The sequence below is a fragment of the Periplaneta americana genome, chromosome 3 (genome assembly GCF_040183065.1).
Source record: "Periplaneta americana isolate PAMFEO1 chromosome 3, P.americana_PAMFEO1_priV1, whole genome shotgun sequence".
In the NCBI taxonomy this organism is placed as follows: domain Eukaryota; kingdom Metazoa; phylum Arthropoda; class Insecta; order Blattodea; family Blattidae; genus Periplaneta; species Periplaneta americana.
Genome location: NC_091119.1, coordinates 66,020,922 through 66,040,701, shown reverse-complemented (window position 1 = coordinate 66,040,701; position 19,780 = coordinate 66,020,922). Strand labels below are relative to the sequence as shown.

Below are 19,780 nucleotides of genomic sequence, written 5' to 3'. Positions count from 1 at the left end.
TTATTAATAAACTATAAAGTAAGAGTAACCCAAAACATAGGAAGACAATTTCGGTGATAGATCAATTTTCGTAGTCGCGGAAAGGGCATTGGTTATCCCGAACTGCAAATGGAAGAAGAGTATTATTATTATTGTTATTATTATTATTATTATTATTATTATTATTATTATTATTATTATTAACAGGATATTACATTTTTAGAAATTAAAATTCTTAACTTCTATATCTTTACTGCCGTCTTTCGTTGAGTCTTCCTTGCCAATTTGAATACTACATTGTTCATGATGTTTTTTTACTCTGTAACCTAAATAATTCAAAATCCTCAAGAAAAATTGCTTTCTGTTCATTATTTGTTCTCGATAGTTTCGTTTCTAGCTTTATTATTAGGGGTCGGAGTTTAGCATATTTGCATGTTTTATTCTTTAGTTGCAAATCATATGCTACCATTATATAAATGATTTACAAGTTATTTGCAAGTAAACGTCAAGATTTTATAGTGCATATTTATGTATATTTAAGTTATTAATGTATATTTAAGCGTATAGCGCATATAAAAGCATATTTTGTTGTGTTTGGGCATTCTAGTGCATAAACCAAGAGTAAGAACGCGGAAAATCAGCAAAAATGGAATGCAGATGAAACGCAGACATTGAGAGACATTGCAATTATATGTTATTTATTACAATACGACAACATACAGGCAGTGCATTGCTATCAGCGAATCATTGTGGGCAATTCCGCGGCAATCAACAAAGCCCTCTGATGTTGAAAGGCGCTTCTTGTCATTTAAAAAGATTCTTGGTGTTGACAATAGAAAAAGCTTGTTGCTAAAAGTTTAGAAAAATAAGCAAATGGCTCAATATTCTTACATATAACAGGAAAACCATCAATAATAACAAATTGCTTAAAATAAAAAATTTCGTATGTTTTTTTTTTTTATTTTAACGTGCCTATTTTGTTATTTTTAGTGCATATACGAGTAGGTGTATCCTGATTTTTAAGAGCATACATGTAAGCATATTTTGCGTTTTTTGTTCATATGAATCCGCCCCTAGTTATTCATTTTATTTAGTGTTCTGCCCAAGGGTAGGTTTGCACTGCAAACCCAGCTTCCTCCAATCTTTCCTATTTTCTGTCTTCCTCTTTGTTTCCTCATATGATCCATATATCTTAAAGTCGTCTATCATCTGATGTCTTCTTCTACCCCGAACTCTTCTCCCGTTCACCATTCCTTCCAATGCATCTTTCAGTAGGCAGTTTCTTCTCAGTCAGTCACCTCAGAGGAATTATATGAACGAGCATAACTAAAGTCCCCCGCTGCACAGTGTGCAATATTCCCAATCTAGCTGGACAAAACTAATTTCTCACTTTCCTTTGGTCAGATTTCGATGAAACTTTATATTAAAGTTTATATCAACCTTAGAAAGATGTGTTTCAATTTTGATTTAAATCGGGTGATTAATTCAACCCTTTCACATAAGGGTGAGAACGATATATTTGTTTTGAATGAACATATTACATTGAAAATAAGTTCTTAGTGTGAAATATTTCTCCAATGTAGAATGTAATGTTTAATGGGAAAATGATATTTATAAATCCCCTTAAATAAGAGTGAAAATATTATTTTCTTTTCCACAGAACACATTGTAGGCCTAATTAAAATTAATATGTGTATTAAATATTGAAATATTTGAAGTGTTGTAACAGGACAGAATATATTTTGAACCATTTCTGTTAAAGAAATAATTGATTTGAATTAATTTATTTATTTTGACCCAATGCCAGGAACATTAATATTTGAATTAAATATTTAACTGAAAGTGAATTTACATATTATAACATTATTCTCAGTTTCATAATTTATTGTAGTGAATTATCTAAGTTTTACTCCACTCAAAGTGATATGGCAAAATAAATAATACACTTTATAACATAAATGTGCGAAATGATTTGAATTTACAACAATTTCTTTAAACAAATCCGTCATATTATTTTATGCCGTAATGAAGAGTATATATACAACTGAGACAATAGATCTGCTGTTATTTGTCTAGAATAAAAATTATAACACTAATAAAAATATAGGCTAATTTACAGGCGTGCTTTATTCACTATCCGTTTCACTGGAAATATCGCCAGATGCTTCTGACGTTGCCGACCTGCTTACTGGTGGACTGGGCAGTAGCAGATTAATCACGTGTGGTGATAGGCTCCCACTTTTCTTCATGGGAAGTTTTCTTAATGAAGAAATGAGGGGATCAGATAACACGAGCAACATTGATAAAAGATCTTGATTTGTAGATATTCTTGACTTCTTTCTGGTATGTCCTTCCCTAAACTTTCTCAAATCTTTGTTCCTTGCTTCCTGTGCCTCTTCAGAAAGTTGCCCAATGGGTAATATGCAAGATTTTATTATTTCTGTGCTGTGAAATAAAATTTTGTGAACTGTTACCGGCATGAAATACCAGGGATATAATTCCATATGGACTGTTTTTGTTTCTGCTGTGTATAATCTGAATGCTTCTAAATTTATATCGTAACCACTTGCTATTGTTTCCAAAATCACACAGAATCGTCGTATAAGTTCTTCATTAATTCCAGTAATATCACTACTTTGTTTTGAATTTCTGAAGAATCTTCTTGCAGTATTACCATCATTACTGGTGCCACTACCTGGTTGAGGTTTGTCAACTATGGGACCCATATCAGTTCTGAATTTTTCTTGTATTACTTTTTTTCCTTTCGTTACATACGGATTTGTCCACCGTTTGTTGAGGTTGGATAAAAATGTTTCCAATGTATTTTAATCTGAACTTCAATGTCATGTGAATAATTCTGTAGGCCTAAAACACTCACACATTAAAAATTACATTTCGTGATTCTTTACTGCTTAGCCAAACATGGAATAGTTGCAGCCGCGTTACAGTGTGCGCCGCCACTGAAAACAATTAATTGCTGATAAATGCGCAAGAACGCGCAAAATTTAAAACAAGGATTTACCACTCTAAATGTTGTTTTATTAAATGCTAAAAGAATTGTCGTAACCGGACGTGACCGGAGACACTAAAACTCCGATTATATTTGGAGAACTTGAAAAAAAAAATATTTTTTTCAATTGTAATATTTAAACCCTATTGTAAGAAGAATAATAATTTACAAACTAAAAACTGAAGTATCATTAGTAAGAACATACCTGTCTGAACAGATTCCATGTCTCAGAATACAAATAATAACTATCAGCTGGCACTTTTTCGCCCACACAGTAAGCTACTTTGCCTACGACTGAACCGGAGCAAGAAATGCAAGGAAGAACTCAGTGCTCCCACCCTTCTAAAAATAGCTTGCTCCTGATAAAACAGTAAAAGCTATCCGTCACAACATTCTCCAAACATTAAAGAACATGAATTCATATTCATCTATGCCAAACTAGACAAGTCGAAATTTGATTTTTGTCCACCTAGATTGGAAAAATTGCACACTGTGCGCTGTGAAGTAATTGTTAGAATGTTGACTGTGAAACGAGATGGCCCGAGTTCAAATCCTGGTTGGGACAAATTATCTCGTTGAGGTTTTTCCTCAACCAATTGAAGCAGAATTTCTGGGTAACTTTCAACGTTGGACCTCGGATTCATTTTCGCCACCATAATCACACTTCCCCTCGTTCGTTTCTTCCCCAGACTTGCTCCGAGAGTCGACTGCGGGCCACCACTGAACTTGGACCCGGTAGTGTGTGGTCATTAGTTGCTGATGGTAGTGATATCTACCGTGGCCTCCCCTGGTCTCTGGTAGCTTATGGAACCGGAATTGAGGGATCGCGGTGAGATCTATGCGGAAAAGTAAAGCAATAATGTAGAATGTAGGAGAGCTAGGAGCAGGCCCGCAAGGGAATCTGTACTGCGGTCGGCCTATATGCTAGAGCAGTTCCCAGTCCATGCCCCTCCCCTCAAGATAGGTAGGTAGGTAGATTAGACAGACAGACATACAAATCAGACAGATAGATAGATTAAGTAGGTATGCAGGACGGTAGGTAGGTCGGTAAGTAAGTAGGCAGGCAAGCAGACAGACGGGTGGATAGATAGATAGACAGGCAGGCAGACAGACAGACAGACAGACAGACGGACGGACGGGCGGGCGGGCGGATAGATAGATAGATAGATAGATAGATAGATAGATAGATAGATAGATAGATAGATAGATAGATAGATAGATAGATAGATAGATAGATAGATAGATAGATAGATAGATAGATAGATAGATAGATAGATAGATAGATAGATAGATAGATAGATAGATAGATAGATAGATAGATAGATAGATAGATAGATAGATAGATAGATAGATAGATAGATAGATAGATAGATAGATAGATAGATAGATAGATAGATAGATAGATAGATAGATAGATAGATAGATAGATAGATAGATAGATAGATAGATAGATAGATAGATAGATAGATAGATAGATAGATAGATAGATAGATAGATAGATAGATAGATAGGTGGGTGGGAGGTGGGTAGGTTGGTGGATGGGTGGATCGGTGGATGGGTGGATGGGTGGATCGGTGGATGGGTGGATGGATGGATGGATGGACGGACGGATGGCGGATGGACGGACGGACGGACAGATATAGATACAGGCAGGCAGGCAGACAGACAGAGAGGCAGATAGATAGATCAAGCGATTGCTGTTATATATAGACCAATATGACGAATTTGAGGCGAACAAAATGTTTGTTCTTTTACTTCTTTTTACGCATCATCTTATCACTGTTTTCTTTTGCAGTGTTGGTGTTTACTTAATAATTAAAATATGATTAATTCTGACTAAGGAACTTGCACGAATTACACGTTAGTAATATGGCACATTTTATTTAACAAGAATGACGTAGATTTTACGAACATCCGATCAATGAAAGAAAACATGTTTTTGGAGAATTTCGTCTTTTACATAGGAATCTATAGGAACATCCAAACGAATTTTTGGTCACATGACAATGAGTGTATCAACGTTTCGTATCATATTTAGTAAGACGGACGATTTGCTTCAGTCAAGACCCATAAAGGTACAATTCCTATTGATTTCTACGCATTAATAAGCTTTTCCTATCAAAGAAAAGCCTACAATATATGCAACAAACAGTTCATATAACTGTTCCTTTCCTTTATTATTAACGGACTTCAAAATCTGTACAAAATAAAACTATTATGATGAGACATACAGTGCGATCGAGAAGTCTCTCCGCAGTGCTTGTGTAGCCGAGAATCCACTAGGCAGAGAATTCAAGTGTATTTGGTAGAGAATTCAAGTGGCAGCACTGGCCGCTAAGCATATGATGGACTGGGGGTGTGAAGTTGTCAAACCGGAATGAATGGGGGAGCGCCAACTTTCTATAAGGTTGTATTCTAGGGTTACTAGAAGTAATAGAGCTGCGGAGGGACTTTTCGATCGCACTGTATTATCTGTTTGGTTCCATAAAGGTTTCCTCGCAAATATCTTTAAGTAAACAATAATAAACAATACTGATGTTCGTACCTTCAAATGAATGGAGCATATTTTATTCAAATAGCTGTTACCTTATTACCACATAATAATCGATAGTGATAATTATAGTAAGATTTTTTGTTCGATCATATAGATTTAAAGAATTTATTATTTCATTTTCTGTAGAATAAATATTTTCATGAACTATAATTTCTATATTATTAGCTATTGGATTTAAAGATATTAATTGCTATTAATATTAGTATAATTATAATAATTCTGCAGTGCTTGGGAAAAGTGACATAAGTCAGTTTTCACAAACCTTTTTTGATAATTCATTGACAACTTACACTGGTTTATGGCGATTTGATTTTTTTCTGTATGAATTATTGTAATGGGAGAAATACTTATGTATTTTTTTCCAAGCGAGCAGATGTTCCGTAGGTTGTCAATAAATTATTAAAAAAGGTTTGTGGAAACTGACTTGTGTCACTTTTCCCGAGCAATGCAGAATTAATAGTATGATACTATTTTTATTGATATACAATTAATATTTCACTTGATCATGGACATTAATAATAATTGATAAGCATGATAAGCTGGACGAGAATTACTTTATTATCGCCGCTTTTATATTTTGTCGCCACCGGCGTAGCTCAGTCGACTGAGGTGCTTGCCTACAGATCCGAAGTTGCGCTCGGGCGTAGGTTTGATTCCCGCTTGGGGTGATTACTTGGGTGAGTTTTTTTCCGAGGTTTTCCGCCAATGTAAGGCAAATGTCACGTAATCTATGGCGAATCCTCGGCATCATCTCGCCAAATACCATCTCTCTATCAGCAATCTCATCGACGCTAAATAACCTAGTAGCTGGTACAGCGTCGTTAACTAACCAACTTGAAATAAGATAAATATATACATATATATTTACTTTAACAAGATCTCTCCTATAGACTCTAAATTCGCCGCACTTGTAGGATCGCCGCTATAATAGAGTCTATTATCGCCGCTCAAACATGTACTGTACATAAAAAATGTACAGTACTACGTAGCCTACCCTTAGCGTAGATGTAAGCCGGGACTAAACCGAGCGAGTGGCGAGAGGCATATGTTGCTAATAGGGATATCTTATGCGACGTTTTACCGCTAGATGGTGGGAGCGTTCCATGCGGCGCAACATGTTGTAGGGCTATGTTATGTCATATGCTACGTTAATTACGTTTTCCCGCTTGTTATATTATTGTTATTATTATTGGGTTATTTTACGACGCTGTATCAACATCTAGGTTATTTAGCGTCTGAATGATATGAAGGTGATAATGCCGGTGAAATGAGTCCGGGGTCCAGCACCGAAAGTTACCCAGTATTTGCTCGTATTGGGCTGAGGGAAAACCCCGGAAAAAACCTCAACCAGGTAACTTGCCCCGACCGGGATTCGAACCCGGGCCACCTGGTTTCGCAGCCAAACGCGCTGACCGTTACTCCACAGGTGTGGACTTTCCCGCTTGTTGGTTTTCTGTGCGTGTCAAAATTATATTTACAATTATTTTGTATAACCTAGTATAATTTAATATAATTCAGTATTTTCTTACCTCATAATTTAATTTAATTTACAATAAAGAATAACGTAAACCTGTATAATATTGAGCGGTTCCCCTTAAGAGATGGATGGGGAAATCTGCAGTATGCAGAATATAGATACGAGTAATTTGAATGTTCATGAAACTAAACGAGAACTTTGAGAACGAGGTGCACGAATAAAAAAATAGGAACTATGTCGAAGGTGAATATCATCTTTAATCATTAGTATTTACGAACCGTACGCTAAAAACAGGATATGCAGCCACCAATGTGTTTTTTTTTTATATAGGGAAGGGACTATCGAGATTGAATTCCTTGTATTTTTTTTGTAGTTGCAGAAAGATCAAATGAAATTTTGAATAGGATGATATAATATGTTCGCAGTAGTATCAATATTAGTCGTGCGTTTTGTAGGTTAAAGACATGCAGTTTTGAATACTATGTAGTATGATTTTGAAAATTTGAAGTTAAAACATGGTTTTAATAATTAGGGTACACGCAGGGGCGTATTTTGCGGGCTACCGGGGCTACCGGCGGTAGCCCAAGGAAATTACAAAAGAAAAAGTTTATAATATAACATAATGTAATAATTTTGTATTATTAGTTTTACCATAGTAATTAAAATTAAAGTAATTGTTAGATATATTTTGTGTAATAATAGGGTCAGCGGTAGCCCAAACCCTTTAACCAGTATACGCCCCTGGGGTACAGTACATTAAAAACGTAATTCAGGAAATGGATTTCACTACGGATCGTCCTGGATAATAAACATCCCAGTTTATCGAGAGTTTACTGCAGGCGTAAACTTCGGAGACTCCTACAACTACTGCATAATATAATCTAAGGCGCTAACATAGCTTGCTGTCGAGGTTGCATATGTCTTTATTAATTTTTCTTTTTCCTCTTCCAAAATGAAACTGTAGTCAACAATTCCTTACTTGAAGTAGTTACTTTTATTTAATAGCTAGCAATTTAGAGGCGCAATTTAATTACTTATAATTTTTAGGTTTAAAGCATATATTCAGAATATTTCGGGACCTGATTGAAGACAAAAAGCTTTCCCTGGTTTTTACATATAGGAACATAACAAAAATTTGCCGTTTTTAGTTGTTTTTAAGAGTATTTAATATACTAATACACTACGTATACCCTCAATGTTTATATACCGAAAAACAAATGCACACGCAAAGGGCATCCCTCAAAGTACACGTGTGCTATCTGTTGGTGCTAGTTCAGGATATCCCTATTTGAGGAACAGGGGCCCTACGACTGAGCGCATAACTTCATCAGTGCTGAGTGAGAAAGTACATTTTACTTCCGTACCATTTTTGGTGCATGTTAATTCGCATTTTTGTTTAAAGCGTTAAATTAAATAATAAACCAATAAAATCTAATTATAAAAGCACAAGGAGTCATTACTAATTCGTATTCGATTAAGCTTATCGTACAAAAAAAAAAAAGCTCAGTCTCTTACGTTGATTGTTACACAACTCACATGTGTGTAAAAACGTTCGCTGGAACAGATCCAACAAGCAGTATGAAGATTTGAATGACGTCAGTGTATTTATAAAAAAAGTGTTTCCAGTCTTACCTCTGCCCCGTTATTAAACATTCCAAGACGAACGGTTATTTGCCAGTACGACACACAGAATTACTCCAATGCATTAAAGAAATGATAAATCCATAACCAACCAGCTGACTGACCTTGTTCTTATCAATGCAAACGTTGCGGTGCCACCGACATCTCTTGGTACGAGTAGAAAACGACATCGCTTGTCGATACGATTAACTAAGAACCCAATCGACTTCAGTGACGTCATAATCGGCGCCAAGTACAAAATGGCTTTTGAAGTGAACAATAAGCGTTGATAGAAAACGTTACCCAGCCGAAGTTGATACGTGACATTTACAACATGTTTCCACAACAATCTGTGCTGTCCATTATCAAAATTGTTTAATGATGTTCTAAAATAAATTATTTGCACATTGATCGTTCATGATGTCTAGAACTTGGATTTTTATGACATAGAATATAATTTAGTCACTTAGTCAATATAAATGGAAAATTTTGTGATACAGCAAAGTATGGATTTCGGTATTTTCGCGGAAGAAAATATCGAAAACCTCTTTTTTCAGTATCAAGGCTGCTGAAACACGTATGACTACAGGACTCGCATAATACAAAATTCTAATTACACATATCGATTGCATTTGGAGCTCTTGTATTGAAGCGGAATGTGGCTGAAGGATTCCGACGCTTCATGGCAAAAAGGACAACAAAGAAGAGGAAATATTGAAATGCCCTCGTACATACATTTCTAGTTTCCACACATAGACTTTTAACTTTTTATCATATTTATACGATATGTAATTTGCGTGCATTTGCTATTACAATGATGTAGATCCGAAAAAATGAACATAAAACAATTTTATTACTAAAGCAATGTTAATTTCAATTAACAAAAAAGTTGTATTTTATTTACAATAAGTAACAACCACTAATGTTGCGAAGGATAACGCCTTGGTTCCATTTGAGCAAAGTCATTAACTAGCTCGTCTTTTATTTCTTAAGGATTTATTAAGTCCACCGCTGTAGAGTAACGGTCAGCGCGTCTGGTCATGAAACGAGCGGGCCCGATTTCGAATCCTCGTTAGGACAGGTTACCTGTTCGGGTTTTTTCCGCGGTTTTTTCTCAACCAATTGAAGCAGAATTGCTGGATGACTTTCGGCGTTGGACGTCAGACTCATTTCGCCATCATTAATTCACATAGCATCATCATCATCATCATCATCCATACTATAGCCCGAGTTAAGTTCCCGGTGCGGCGTACTATACTTGTACAAGAGTGCGGCCGTTCGGCTACCCAATCATTCACAGATTAGGAGTGATAAGCACAATAAGCCTTAAATTAGCCTGCAGTGTAAGCCTTCGGGTCCCTCCTCTGTACAAGAGAAAAAAAAAAGGTTTATAAAAGTGCAATATCTTAATGTTGAGAGTAAAGTTTTCACATTCTTTTTTTCAGTAGTATTACTCAAATATTATTTTTTTTAAACTCAGGGGGAACAATTGCCCCCGTGCCCTTCCAAATGAGTAGTAGTTGTATTGAATGGCTAGGGGCGGGGTAGGGACGACCCTTCACCACGTCGACTCGACAGTGGCCTACTGTGCACTCCGAATTTGGGGTGAATAAAAATGAGATGTACCAGCCCACAGGCCACATGGGATCCTCACCCGCTCACCCAATGGGCCCTCTACACTCCCCGCCTTAGGTTCATACTGTCAAGGTGACCAAACAGCACAGAATCCATTCCAACAGCCCTTCTAAGGTGTCTAAGCGCCCTCGGAGCTCCTCTAAATGAAGCCTGTGATCCCAATTGGTCGAAGATAACCGTCCTTCGTCTAAAATTAGGTTCTTGTAGAAGCATGTGAAATGTGGATATGGAGAAGGATGGAGCGTGTGAAGTGGACAGACAGAATAAGAAATGAAGCTGTGTTGGAAAGAGAAAGATGAAGAAAGAATGATGCTGAAACTGAGGTCAGGAAGAGAAAAAGGAATTAAATGGGTCACTGGCTGAGAAGAAACTGCCTACTGACGGATGCACTCGAAGGAATGGTAAATGGGAGAAGAGTTCGGGGCAGAAGTAAATATCTAATGATAGATGACATTAAGATATTATATGGATCATCTGCGGAGACTAAGAGGAAGGCATAAAATAGGAAGGATTGAAGAATGCTGGGTTTGCAGTGAAAGACTTGAGATTTGGCAGAATATTATGTACGAATATATTAGGCTATATACACAGATAATGTACTATGTCCATGTAGTGGAAGCACATAAAAAAGTGATAATTTATTATCGGCAACTGTGAAGAGGAAATGAACGAAGGCGTAATCCTGAAACTGAAGGAAGAACACATTAACATAGTACCCAATAACAATATTTTCGGTTACGAATTCATGTCTGTTGACTGTCGAGTCTCTGCGTGAACATCCTGAAGTGCGTGTGGGGATCGGGCGGCCTGAATACGGTGTGCCCGTCGTCGTCCGTGTACAGTTGGTAGGGCTGGACGTGCACGCAGTCCATGCCGAGGCGCCCACAGATCCTGGCCGTGAAATCGCTGGTGCAGTCCACCCTCAGCATGGGGAAGCCCTGTGCCCGCGCCACATCGCGAGACCGCTCCATCAGCGCCCTTCCGATGCCGCGCCCCGTCGCCCTGCTATCCACAGCCATCACGAAAATCCCCATGGCCCTTTGCACGTCAAATCTGCCCCAAATGTTGGCGTCGCGGTCCATCCTGGACAGGAAAGCCATAATCTTTGCGAACTTCCTGTCTTTGCAGTTGGCAGCCATCCGGGCTAGAATTTCGGCGTCGTTGCTCGACATCTCGCCATTCAGGCATAGTCCGAGGATCTCGCCCGTCTCGAACTCTCGTCCCTCAAGGGCCACTGCCATCAAGGATACGCCTTCGGACAGAATCTCCGGACCCTCATCGTCTTCTTCAGACCAACCGGCGTTGTTGAGTCCCAAAGATACAGACAGAGGTTCGTGCTTGATGTACGCTTCTTCCATGAACTTGTTGATTCTCTCGTCGTCCTCGATTGTGGCTTTCACGATTTTGAAATCCACGCCTTCCATCTGCAACACCAAGAAGAGTCCTGCAAAAAGTTATAATGGCTGTCAGCATCAGTTACAAAAGCGCCTCGATTCAGAAAAGTTCTTATATGCACAATAATGTGATCTCGCGAGTCAGTCTTTTTATTTTGTTGGTTATTTTACGACGCTTTATCAACTGCTCTGGTTATCTAGTGTCTAAGTGAAATGAAGGTGAGAATCGCAGCGAAATTAGTCCGGGGTCCAGCGCCGAAAGTTACCCAGCATTTGCTCTCAATGGATGCGGCATAGGAGGCTGGTCTACGTTACGCCCGCGATGAGATGGTGATGGAGAATTATTGGGATGCCACAGGAGAACCGGAGCTTCCGGAGAAAACTCCTGTACCACGGGCTTGTCCAATACAATATATAAATCGATATACGATGGGGATTGAACCCGGGTCCACAGGATTATAGGCTAAGTCTAGCGATCCAGCCACTAGGCCACAGTAGCAGCTCATTATTTGTAATGTAATTTCTTCAATTTTTTAACATACAAATTTCACAACATAATGCGAGTACGCGTCTAAAATAGAACCACTGACAGATATAAGCTGTACTGACGATGGGAGAATTCGGTTCCTGCTGTTAAATTAGAGAAAATATTTTTTATCGTCTATGCAGTATCTTTAAAAAAAATGGTAACCCGAGGACAGGAAATGAAGGGTTCAGAGCCATAGTGGGCCAAGCGCCATTTATTAAAAACGGAGAAAGCAAGGGTTAAAGTTAAGTGAATACCATAGTTTGATGAAGATTAACATATTTAGTTTTAATGTGTATACTTTATATTACTTGCTATATGTTTCCATTGAAATATAATAACTTCATTTTAACCCTTCTTTTTTACGGTTTTAGTAGTCTAAATGGCGCTTGACCCACTATGATTCTGAACCCTTCAAATAGACGTGAGATTGGTCGCGGAAGGAACTTAACCTTAATTTTAAAATATGAAAACAGAGATAGACAGTGTTTAGTTTTTTAATTGGTTATTTTATGATGCTTTATCAACTGCTGTGGTTATCTAGTGTCTGAATGAGATGAAGATGATAATGGCAGCGAAATGAGTCCAGGGTCCAGTGTCGAAATTTACCCAGCATTTGCTCTTAATGGATTGTGGGAAAACCCCGGAAGAAACCTCAACCAGGTAACTTGTTCCAACCAGGATTTGAACCCGGGACCGCTCGTTTCACGGTCAGGCATGCTAACCGTTACTCCACAGACAGTAGTGTCGGCCCGGGTGGTGCAGTCGGTAGAGTGCGAGCTGGATTTCTCATGTAACAGATAATATCTGCTTCAGCTTTACAACTTTCTATTTCGTGAAACGTGGATATTCGTAACTGAACGTTCAGTGTTTCATATCCATAATTTTTAGTCTCGCTTAAAATATTTGTGCTTTTGTTGTTAGTTGCAATTGTATTAAAAGTACATCTCCAAGGTATTTCACCATCGCCCATTATTCTAGGTGAACAATAAGTATGGAAAATGGCTAATACTTGTAATGTGAATGTTTCTTAAAAGTGTTAAATACCATATTTATTAGATGCATATCGCTTAATATTTTGCATATAAAATTTAGAAACTTTATATCCTCATGTATACAGAGTGTGCCAAAAATACATTTGCCTTAAATGACAGAATATATTTATTTTTACATTTTTTAAACTGTTCTCTAGTTCTGTATATGGATTGGTCAATTAATTCCTTATTGTATTGTTTATTTCTTTTTTTTTAATATTAACCTTATCCAGAGATAGTGAATTAATTTCAATAGAGAATGAAATTGTTTTAGGTATTAAAGAACGTCATGAGCACTATTTTAAAAACAAAATTAGTCATTCATAGTGTAGAATATTGCATATCATAGCAAATCTCACGGAAATGAAAAGAATACAAGTCTTACTGATGGTTGGATATGGTGATAGAACAAGAACTCAGACTGGAACATTGTTTGGTAGTAAACGGTGCTCATTTCGAACATTATTTGTTATAGGGTAAGAGCAGCCAGAAAGATGCATGTTAGCTTAAAAAAACGTTTTTTAAATAGTAATATAATTACAAAAACTCACTATGCAAAAATTTAAATTATGGTTCATTTAACAACGCTCGCAACTGCCGAGGTTATATCACCGTCACCGGTATGCCGGAATTTTGTTCCGCAGGAGTTCTTTTACATGCCAGTGAACCTATTTACATGAGCATGTTGCATTTAAGCACACTTAAACGCCATCGACCTAGGCCGGGATCGAAACCGCAACCTCGAGCACAGAAGGCCAGCGTTATACCAACTACACTATCCAGGCCGCTCACTTTACATAATATTGTATTTTCATAAGGTCAAAATTAAAATAAAATAAACAATACAATAACTAATAAACTGGCCTCTTCACACACAGAATTGAGAGAGAGTTAAAAAATGCAAAAATATATATAAGCTGTCATTTAAGTAAAATGTGTGATTTTTTTTTTGCACACTCTGTTTAGACGATGATATAAAATTTCTAAATTAAGTGCAAAATATTAAGCGGTATGTATCTAGTAAATATAGCACTTAACGCTTTTAAGAAACATTCACACTATAAAATTATTATCAATATTTCATATTTATTGCTCACCTGCGATATTTGTAAATTATCAACTAAACACAGCACAATATTGTTTGTAGCAGCGTTGCCAAATCTTTCTTAGGGATGCTTTCATTTTTCGCTAATATGTTTACTTTGGCGCTTTAATTATGTCACCATTGGTGTTCCAATTATGTTATCATTGGCCCTCATGATAGCCCTTCTAAACAATGACTGGTGCAAACGTATCCACAGAAAATTTTTAGCATGTCTTTCCCAGGAAGGGAAGTAAAGCTGTGGATTCCGTATCTTAAATTTACTGAACGTAGATGAACCTTCCCCTAATGAAGAGCTCTTGGCAAAATTTGTCTGTAATATTTTTGCCCACATTGAAATTATTTGACTCTGAATAAACTCTGCAGTTAAAAGCGTGATTATAATATAAAATGCTTCAACACCTCTTCAAGGACTGTAAATGAGGCTTATCTGGTATCTTTTAAAATCAATGTTGTTACGTCTACTATTTCTGTTTGTAGAATTATTCCTTCATCTGTATCCCTTTCTTCTTTTTAAATCACAAGACTGACACGTAGAAAAGAGTGTAAAAATACTAGCAGTCAGACCACAGTACGTGCCCGCATTACTCTTGTCGATATTAATAACAAACACTGATGTTGTAATAATATTAGATTTGCTTATGTAAACGAAAGTTCTTCACTTTTGGCAGAGAATACTTTTTTCACTTGGCTATTTAACGACGCCTAGTGGTTATTTAGCTTGAGTGGAATTGATGATAGATGGTATTTGACAAGATGAGGTCGAGGATTCGCCTTAGATTACGTGACATTCACCTTAAGCTTAGGAAAAACCTCCGAGAAACCCAACCAGGAAATCAGCCCAAGGGGGAATCGAACCCACGCTCGAGAGAACTCCGGATCAGCAGAGAAAGAAGTTTTTCAGTCTTCTCAGTGAATGCAAGATTGAGAAAGTTTTCTTACAGACATATTTTACCTATGCATTCCAGTTGAGATTCGAGTCGAAATAGAAAACTAAGTTTTTCTCTGTACTACTGAACAATACTGTAATGTCATTCAGTACTACCGTTAAAAACGCAGGGTGCTATTCATAGACATTTCGCTAGCCCGCGCTACGTGCGCGCTAAACTAGCCTCGGCTATCGACTGGTTACTTGCACAGGATTCGTATCGTATCGTATAATATCATATCATATCGCTAACACTGGTTTATGAATAGGAAAAACGTTAGTTCGCTGATCATCCAACGGAAGCCCGCGCTAAGAATGTCTATGAATACGGCCCTTGGGTTTCCATTTTGACTCCAATCTCACAAGCAAACATTCTGGTGGGGGCAGATAAAAAAGTTAATTATTTTTTCTTTGACCATGTTAATATGTCAAAATAAGTGCTTATACAAGGTTTGGCCACTCGACCGCAATTACGAGGGCCGTAAAAAATAAGTTTTCCATGGGCCGTTAACAGAAATAAAACACAATTTCATTGGAAAAAATTTATTAGAACAGACACAGTCATTGTCGAGCTATTTTTCAACATATTCCCTGTCGGAATTGAGACATTTGTCATATCATGGGATTGACAGAGAGGTGCAGATGGCTGTCAAACGCTGGTTCCGATCCCAGGCGGCTTACTTCTACGACACAAGGTTACAAAAATTGATCCCATACTATGACAAATGTCTCAATTCCAGTGGGGGATATGTTGACAAATAGCGCAACAATTTCTGTATCTCTTTAAATAAATCTTTCCATATATTGTGCTTTTTTATGTAGACGGCCCCAGAGAAAATCACTTTCTGGACGGCCTCATAATTGCGGTCGAGTGGCCAAAATTTGAATAAGCACTTTTTTGACATGATTGACATGGTGGAGGAAAACATTTAACTTTTTTATCTGCCCCCATCAGAATGTTTGCTTGTCAGCTGGAATGCACAGGTAAAATATGTCTGTAAGAAAACTTTCTCAATCTTGCATTCACTAGAAAGACTTTTTTCCTTCTAAACTGAAACAGATCTTGATACAGACCCTGGTGATGCCTTACTTTGACTATTGCGACGTTTTGTATAGTGACCTTAGTGTTGAATTGTCATTGAGGATTCATCGTGCTCATAATGCTTCTGCCCGTTTCACTTTTAACAGCCGTGGCTATGAAAATGTCTCCAAGTATTCTTTACAATTATCTTGGCTTCGTTTACGAGAGAGACGTTCAGTTCATTCACTCTGTTTGCTGTATAGGATTCTAAATAATTTCACACCTATTTACCTAGTTCCTCGCTTCACACTTTTAGCATCCCACCATAACGTGATACACGTTCACAGCATACCATATTATCAAACATCTCTCTACTCTGCTTTCTTCAAAATACACACAGCCCGTTCCTGGAATTCCTTGTCACAGGAAATCAGGAGTAGTCGAAGTCTAAAATCTTTTAAGTACACTTTACTTAGACATGTTTTTATTGAACAGAACTAGACTCTTGCGGAAGTTTCTAAATAAATTGCTTTACACGATCAAGCTTTTTCTTTTTTTTTTTTATTATCTTGATATTTCACTTAATCGTTTATATTCATATGCTATATAGTACGTTTTTGCGATTCAACTTTTTATGTCTTGTAAGTCATATATATTCTTCTATTAGTACATTAACTGTCTATTATATCTCAAGTGAATTAATCGTCAAGTTTATCTCGAGCAATTTATGTCTTATAAATTGTATATATTCCTATTTGATTAATATGTAATTTCCTATTTTATTTTAAATTCTCCTTATATTATGTAACTGATCTTGTCTATTTATAGTTTTCTACTACCTATATTTTATATCCTCTGATTGAGATTCTGGCTGATACGTACATCTATTATCAGGCAGTACATCTCACTTGTGTCATAGAAAGGACAATTGCTTATGTACATCTGAAGTCAGGCTAGTGTAATATGTAACTAGTCGGAAATGTATGCAATGGAGGGGGAAAGGAGCTGGCCACCCTACCCCATTATCTCATGGCCTAGTTGCTTCATAAGTGATGCCATGTTGGTATCACTTGTGAAGTTCAGACCTATCTTTGGACAGTTGACTAAACAACAACTATATTTTATGTAATCTCAAGGTATCTTCTTTTATATTGTTTTGTATTCTATTACATAATTTTGTATTTCATGTAGGCAGGGTGCGAATTAAGATTTCTGATGGGGGGAAAGAATCCTAGATAGAGAGTACCATACCTATATAAAATTATTATTACCCTCATTCGATACGGCTCAACGCTTTGTCGTACTGTGTTGCTTGTCTTACATCTTGATAATAATAATAATAATAATAATAATAATTATTATTATTATTATTATTATTATTATTATTATTATTTTTATTTTTATTATTATTATTATTATTATTATAATGTATGCAATTATTTTTATTATTATTATTATTATTATTATTATTATTATTATTATTATTATTATTATAACCAGGCTTAAGATAAGATGTGTAATTCCTAAGTTATTGATTGCTGTCAGCTTGCCAGTTATGATAATACATTAGTATTATTTTTTTCCTTACTTTATATTTTATAATGTATACTCGTATTAAAACAATTATATTTTGTGAGGGGAGGATAGATGTTATCCCTGGCAGGGATGTTAATATGAATTTATGACAGGGGGATAACTTTCCAACAGAGAGGGAAACCCCCCCACCCCCCGTTATTCGCACCCTGCATATAGGCCTGTATTATTCAAACCTGATTCAGTGGAAGAGAAGGTCTTATGGCCTTAACTCTGGCAGGCGAAATAAAACTACTACTACTACTACTACTACTACTACTACTACTACTACTACTACTACTACTACTACTACAACTACTACTACTACAAACGCGCTACCGCCTAAGCTCAGAGAGCTCACAGAGAATACTAGCAGGCCTCTCAAATACATAAAAATCACATATTATTTAAATAGTGACATGCTAAGCTGAACAAAGACCTAACAGAGGAAAAAAGATCTTTAAAAATACGTTGCGGATAATATTGAATCTGGAATCAGAAGAGGCGCAATATACTAAGCCCTGAACAATGAGGTTTATGATTGTTTACTTACTAATTTCAATAATCCAAATCGCTTGCCTTGTCTAAACTATTTTCTGAAATTAATTGAAAGTTTACATTAAATTATCACAGCACTCACAAATGCACTATGTGAAGTTGAGACTGGTATTGTAGCTTTGCCAATAGTACGGTGCTTTTACATTTGAAGACGTCCAACACTTACACTACAGATTCAGGCTTCATTACTCCTCACACAACTCTGCAGCAACTTAAAGTGATACAATCTGAATAATGTTCACAGGAATTGCTAGAAAATATCTTAACGGCAGCTTTCGCAACTGACCTACATACTTAGCGCAGTGTAATTACAGCGAACTTCGGTGAAAGATCTGTTGAATAATCCGCTATATATTTAATATTTACTTTAAAATGTTTGTAATTAAATATTACTCCTAATATAATTATAATGTGAACAAATAGTTTATTACATTTCACTTAATATTATAATATTCTGAAGACTTCATGCATAACAAAAAATAAATGCAACAAGTTTCATGAAACGCAATTCTCCTGCCATCTGTTGGAGAACAGGATAACCCTGTTAAGATGTTTCAGCGGTACACCATAAAAACTGCATTACAGTATTTTGTTATTAGGTACGTATTAAGTTGTGGGTTGCAAAGGATAGTGAGGTGTATTCCACAAACTCTCCTATCCAAATCTCACCCTAAATCTCCTCGTGGTGGAACCTTCTTCTACAAATAAGGCTCTGGATATCGAATATTGGCGGTATAACCACAGTCACGAAGCTTGAGTTGTAAGAGTGCTAAGAACAATAGACTATGCCGGTACTATTTCGCATTGTCTGTAATGAGGCGATATTAGCGATCCTAGTGGTTAGCAACTATCTATGGATGCATATTTACTACGTATTGAGCTTCGTGACTGTACATACTAGACTGTGGTATAACCACAACAGAAATAGATGAAATGCTTTTTTACCAGGTAATGACCCAAAAGTGGCGATTGGGGGAATTGGTTTGTGGATTCAAAAGACTTCTCCCGATTAGGCTCGATGGACAGATGCGGCCCTCCATTCGTACTGGTTGTTTTGAGTGAGTTGTTGATGTAACCACCATAATAAAAAAAAACTGGTGCCCACATAGAGAACGGTTACATTCATGCTTAAAATGACATGATGAGAGCTCCTATTTTTCATCATATACTGAACACTCTTGATACGATTTTGTAATAATTATTCTTTTACCCTTAAAACTAACGGAAAAAAGTATTTTACAGACAACTTCAAATTAGTGTAATTTTGAAACTATTGAAATTAGAACAATTGAAGACTGCCCTCAAAGAACGTTGTACATTACATTTGGCAAGTTCACAGGAATGAAAAAAAAGTTTGTTCTTTATGTAAC

At 36.7% G+C, this 19,780-nt stretch overlaps 2 protein-coding genes across 9 annotated transcripts in view; both read right to left on the bottom strand.

The window, feature by feature from the left end:
* Positions 1 to 8,978, bottom strand: part of LOC138696114 (arylalkylamine N-acetyltransferase-like 2) — a 37,194-nt gene extending 28,216 nt beyond the window's left edge. For 2 of the 6 annotated variants that reach the window (XR_011331237.1, XM_069820671.1), the window contains exon 1: positions 8,653 to 8,776. Coding sequence is in view for 5 of the 6 variants with exons in the window: in XM_069820671.1 (XP_069676772.1) it covers positions 8,653 to 8,673 (21 nt within the window). In the remaining variant the exon portion in view is untranslated. Of the gene's footprint in view, positions 1 to 8,652 lie in introns of all 6 variants that reach the window. The other 4 variants (XM_069820668.1, XM_069820667.1, XM_069820669.1 and 1 more) reach the window with 3 other exon arrangements.
* A 1,008-nt stretch (positions 8,979 to 9,986) lies between these two features.
* LOC138696118 (arylalkylamine N-acetyltransferase-like 2) lies at positions 9,987 to 18,696 on the bottom strand. 3 transcript variants are annotated; one of them, XM_069820672.1, is made up of 2 exons: positions 18,577 to 18,696; positions 9,987 to 11,699 (listed from the first exon to the last, which is right to left on the bottom strand). In XM_069820672.1, the coding sequence occupies exon 2, from the start codon at positions 11,697 to 11,699 to the stop codon at positions 11,019 to 11,021; it is 681 nt and encodes a 226-aa protein (XP_069676773.1). In that variant the 5' UTR covers positions 18,577 to 18,696; the 3' UTR covers positions 9,987 to 11,018. The 3 variants fall into 3 exon arrangements, with proteins under 3 accessions (XP_069676773.1, XP_069676774.1, XP_069676775.1); XM_069820673.1 differs by having other exon boundaries at positions 18,493 to 18,674; XM_069820674.1 differs by having other exon boundaries at positions 9,987 to 11,719; positions 18,577 to 18,643.
* Between the last annotated feature and the right edge of the window lie 1,084 nt (positions 18,697 to 19,780).

What these genes read in the sequence shown, in the direction of transcription:
- LOC138696118 (XM_069820672.1), bottom strand. Translation starts at nt 11,699, where the DNA reads ATGGAAGGCGTGGATTTCAAAATCGTGAAAGCCACAATCGAGGACGAC.